Source organism: Dictyostelium discoideum (assembly GCF_000004695.1).
Source record: "Dictyostelium discoideum AX4 chromosome 5 chromosome, whole genome shotgun sequence".
In the NCBI taxonomy this organism is placed as follows: Eukaryota; Evosea; class Eumycetozoa; order Dictyosteliales; family Dictyosteliaceae; genus Dictyostelium; species Dictyostelium discoideum.
The window spans coordinates 367,483-372,482 of record NC_007091.3 but is presented as its reverse complement, the minus strand read 5'-3'; the positions used below and the strand labels follow the sequence as shown (position 1 = coordinate 372,482).

The 5,000-nt window shown below is 22.3% G+C and overlaps 4 protein-coding genes across 4 annotated transcripts in view; 1 reads left to right on the top strand and 3 right to left on the bottom strand.

Moving 5' to 3' along the window:
• Positions 1-225, bottom strand: part of DDB_G0287531 (hypothetical protein) — a gene marked incomplete at both ends in the record, with an annotated part of 411 nt that extends 186 nt beyond the window's left edge. The window contains 2 exons of the mRNA XM_632079.1: positions 1-29; positions 207-225. The exon at positions 1-29 is cut by the window's left edge and continues 186 nt beyond it. Of these exons, the coding sequence (XP_637171.1) occupies positions 1-29; positions 207-225 (48 nt within the window). The remainder of the gene's footprint in view (positions 30-206) is intronic.
• Positions 226-1,296: 1,071 nt separating this feature from the next.
• On the top strand, positions 1,297-2,765 carry DDB_G0287529 (hypothetical protein; the record flags this gene model as incomplete). The annotated part of the gene is made up of 3 exons (XM_632078.1): positions 1,297-1,591; positions 1,674-1,774; positions 1,866-2,765. 3 exons carry the CDS (start codon positions 1,297-1,299, stop codon positions 2,763-2,765), a joined length of 1,296 nt encoding a protein of 431 aa, XP_637170.1.
• Positions 2,766-2,929: 164 nt separating this feature from the next.
• Positions 2,930-4,675, bottom strand: DDB_G0287571 (hypothetical protein; the record flags this gene model as incomplete). Its single annotated transcript, XM_632077.1, has 4 exons — positions 2,930-3,315; positions 3,390-3,415; positions 3,490-3,870; positions 3,969-4,675. 4 exons carry the CDS (start codon positions 4,673-4,675, stop codon positions 2,930-2,932), a joined length of 1,500 nt encoding a protein of 499 aa, XP_637169.1.
• Positions 4,676-4,715: 40 nt separating this feature from the next.
• Positions 4,716-5,000, bottom strand: part of DDB_G0287527 (hypothetical protein) — a gene marked incomplete at both ends in the record, with an annotated part of 679 nt that continues 394 nt past the window's right edge. The window contains one exon of the mRNA XM_632076.1: positions 4,716-4,988. Within this exon, the coding sequence (XP_637168.1) occupies positions 4,716-4,988 (273 nt within the window). The remainder of the gene's footprint in view (positions 4,989-5,000) is intronic.

Genomic DNA, 5,000 nt, shown 5'->3' with positions numbered 1-5,000 from the left:
ATTATTATTATTATTATTATTATTATAATCTAGATTATAATTGAATGTAAACCATTTTTATTTGGGAAAAAACTATTTATCTAATTCTTTTTAATTGTTAGAGAGATTTACTTTTTTTTTCTATTTGTTATTTCTTTCTTTATTTTTTCTTACTTTTGCTTTTTGATGATGATTATTATAATCATTTTTTTTTAAAAAAAGTTTACTCTGTTTGTACTCAATCATTTTTCAATTTTAAATTATTTGAAATTAAAAAAAAAAGAAATTTTTACTATATTTGGTAAAATCCAAAAGCCAAAAATGAAAATTGCCCAATCAGGACATATTTAAAATAAGAAAATGGTAAAAGGGGTATTATTTTATTATAATAAAAGCCCTAAACAAAATTTTATTTTTAGATTAAAAAAAAAAAAAAACAATTTATTATATTAAAAATAATTAATAATAATAATGAAAAAAAAAAAAAAAAGAAAATCATATTTATATAAAACTTTAAAAAACAGATTTAAAGCCCACTTGGGTATAAATGGAGCCAATTAATTAAATTCTTAATTAATTTTTGGGTAAAAAAAAAAAAAAAAAAAAAAAAAAAAAAAAAAAAAAATCGGAATGGTTACATTGAATATTTTAATAGGAGAAAAAATAAAATTATAAGGAGGCATCACATCCTTAATGAAAATGAATTTTTATCAATACTGAAAACAAAGGATCACCTCAAATAATAAAAATCATAAAATATTTTTGAACAAATAAAAAGATCTTATCTTTTTAAAAAAATTATTAATGTTTCATTCTTTAATTCTATTATAAAAAAATTATTTTAAATTTTAATAAAAAAAACTATTTTATTATATTATCTGTTTTAATATGAAAGTGCCACTATTTTTTTTTTTTTTTTATGTTCAAATAATGTAGTGGTAAAATGATAATTTTGGGGTAAATATTGGTATTTTGGGGTTTTTATTTAACACATTTCTGCTATGCTATTGCTTAATGTGTTTATTTTTATATTATTTATTTATTATTATTTTTTATATTAAAAATATATTAATACCCCCAATGGATTTATACAATCACCAAATATAATGGTTTTTTTTTCTTTTTTTTTTTAACAATCTTTCTTTAATTATTTTTTAATGAAATCTACAAATTTTATTTTTTCTTTAAAAAAATAAACCGAGATTTAATTATTATTATTATTATTTTTTTTTTTTTTAATTATTTTTTTTATATTTTTTTTATTAGTTAATAATAGTTAAAATCTTTTTTTTTATTGTTTTAAATATTTTTTTTAAAATGAAAAAAATAATATTATTTTTAACAGTACTACTTGTATTATTATTTGGTAAAATTGAATCACATTCATTTATGAAATGTGTGGATTGGGATTTTGGTTCAAATTCATGTGCAGCATACCCAAGAAACTATAGATTTTATGAACAACAAGGCGATGGTTTCTTATTCCAAAGAGGTAAATTCACAAAACCATACCCAACTGAATTGGGTCAATCATGTGGCCCAGCACAAAGAAGAAGTTCTTCAATTACCAATCTTTATAGTTCAAAACATCCAATGGGAAATTTCCAAGCTGGTATATATAATTTTTTAATTTTTTTTTTTTTTAAAAAACTTTTTACTTACTTTTTTTTGAATTTTCTTTTTATTTTAATTAGGTCAAAAGATTTGCCCACAATGGCCAGCAAGAAACCATGCGACTGCATTAAGAGCTGGTACCGTTAGTTTCTACCTTTCTCCAAAAATGACATCAGATGCTGTATGTTTATTTTTATTATTATTTTAATTATTAATTTTTACATTTATTGATTATTTAAAATTCTTTTTTTTTTTTAATTTTTAAAAATTAGCCCGCAGATCCAAGTCAAGATGTATTCTTCCAAAATTCAATCCATTCAAGCCCATTTGGAAACTGTACAAAATATTATGAAAATACAAATAATGCAACATGTACTGCATGTTTTGATTTACCAATGGATATTTCTCCAGGTTTATATATTCTTCAATTTTTCTGGGAGTTTAATCCAAAGGAATATTATTTAACATGTGCTGATATAATGATTTCCAGTGGAGGTGCATATCATTACCATGAACCACAAAGACCATCTCGAGAAGAATACCCACAAAGACCATCTCGTGAAGAACTTCAAAGAGAAGAAAGACAAAGAGATCAAGAAGAACAAGCCATAAGAAGAAAGAGACAAAATGATGAGTATCTTGAATTGCAAAGAGAAAAAGAAAGAGAACAAATGCAACGTGATATAGAGAGAAAAGCTGCAGCAGAAGAGTCCAGAAAACATAAATCAACCATTTTCCAATATATTATGAGAGATGGTAAATTGGAAAGAGAATTCTCAAGTGCAAGTTGGGGTCCATATTCAAAGAAGGAGGTTGAATATTATGAAACTAGACCAATACTTGGAAATGTTTTATTCTTTAAATGTGCAACTGGATCCAATTGTTTATCAAGTAAAGGCAAAAGAACCCTCAACATCAACATTTTAGGTTTTAAAGAAATCATTTCAAATACTCAAGTTAACCTCTTAACCAAAGGTGAAAAAATTCCACTCTCAATTTCATTAGAACCATACATTGATTCATCATTTATTGATGATGGTGATTCATACAATACAATTAGCGTTCCACTTCAAAGATTCTATAGAAATGAATTCTATGCTATTACTCTATCTGGTTATGATGATTCAAATAGTGATATTATTAGAGTTCAATCAATTTCACTTTCAAATTAAAAAAAAAAAAAAAAAAAAAAAAAAAAAAAAAAAACCTAATAATATAAATAGTAATAAATAAAATAAAAATAAAAAAGTATTAAAGAATAAAAATTGAATTTATTTATTGTTTATTATTTATTATTATTATTTATTATTTATTTATTATTATTATTATTTATTATTTATTTATTATTATTATTATTATTATTATTATTATTATTATTATTATTATTATTATTATTATTATTATTATTATTATTATTATTATTATTATTATTATTATTATTATTTGGATTATTGTTATTATTATTATTTTCCTCTGATTTTTGTTTTTTATTATTTTCATGGTCAACAGATAGGTCTTCTAATAATCTCTTTTTATTAATATAAGACTTGAAAAGAGTTAACAAAAAATGATTTTGTTGATGTTGTTGTTTTTTTAGGAGGAAAATTTGTTTTATTTGTTGTTCAATTTGCTTTTGTTTTTGTAGTTCGAGTTGTTCTTCTTGTTCTTGTTCAAGTTGTTTTTGTTTTTGTTTGAGACGTTTTTGTTCAAGTTGTTTTTCAACTATATTATTAATAATTGATCAGGAATTTCTTTACCACGAGAATTAATTAAAAATTTTTTATCTCTAATGATACCAACTATATCAACTAATTTACCAATACTAAATAAATAATAACTACATTTAGATAACCATTTTGTATGATTAAACAAATTGTATCTCTAGTTATTTCATACTTATGTGTTGGAAAATTCTTTAAGATTTCTTTGAATAAACCTACATGACCATTAATCAAAGATTCATTAATGATATTATCTAATGATAATTTGGGACAACTAAAACGATTAAAGGTAACTTTTTTTCTGTATGCAAAAGGATCATATTTGAAGATTTCTGAATATTCTTTAAATAACCAAATAGAACCATAGGTAAAAACCTCAAAGAAAAATTGATGTTGACCTGGGGTTACATCAAATGTTTCAAAGAGAAATTGGGTGACATCAGTTCTATTGAATAAGATTGCACTACCTAATAAAATTTGAAATTCTTGATTTGGAAGGATAAGAAGATCAAAGAGTTGTTCATATATTCTAACACCACATGATTGTGCTAACAAACTATTAATTTCACCAATTAAATAAAACCAACACCTTTTGAGTCTGATTTTTAAATTGAATTGAAATTTGGTTTCCTTGTAAATAAATCCAATAAATACTCTGGATAACCCAATTTGAGTATTTTGATAACATTATTTTCATTTAAAAACATTTTATCAATCATATCCAATTTTGTTTCCAATGATTTAAATTCTTTAAATTCAATTGATTGAAAGAATTGACCAAAGTTGGTTTCTTTATTTTCAAAAAATAATAAAATCTTATAGAATTCATTTGATTTTGAAACTTCTTTAATATGAGTTTTAATTGGTCGTTCTCTTTGAGTTCCTTTTGATTTTAAAAGTATTAATTTAATAAGTTCAAGAAATTCTAACTCTGTAATTATATTTTCATGTAAACAATGATATTTATTATTTTCTTTAACAATATTTGAAATTGTTTCAATAATTATAAATATGAAGTTATATCCAAATGAATCTAATAAATCATTTGAAATAAGATATTCAATAGTTGAAAGCATATTCTTTTCTTTTTCAACTTGATAATTTGTTGTTGTTGAATTAATTATGAAAACATGTTGATAAATATTTTCATTTGAAGTTAAATAATGAATTGATTTAATTCTTTCTTCAATGGAATTCTCTTTACGACATAATGAATCCCATCTATGGAAAAAGTTTGACATTATTGAAGTTGACTTTTTTTTGAAATCGATTCCCATAGTAGTAGAACCATGATACTTTAAGAATAATGATAATTTATCATAATCAATACATCCAGTGATTTGATTTGGTATGAAAAACATTGTTATACAATCTAAAGTATCCAAACTTGAAAATTGATTTTTAAAGTATATTGTTAATTAATGCCTCGATTGTATTTGAATCATACCATCTAATTAAATTACTTAATAATAAACCCCATGGGATTGGTTTTGAATTTTGATTGGATGATTTCATTAGGGAACTCCAACAAGAATCTAAATAATCAAAGAAATAAATTAATTCATCCACTGATGAGTTTGGTTTTTTGGTTAAATCAAGATTATTAACACCAATAACATAATTGAAAAATGTTAAATCATTTGGATTAATTATAGAGAAGAATGTTTCTAAACCCTTAATTGAGAA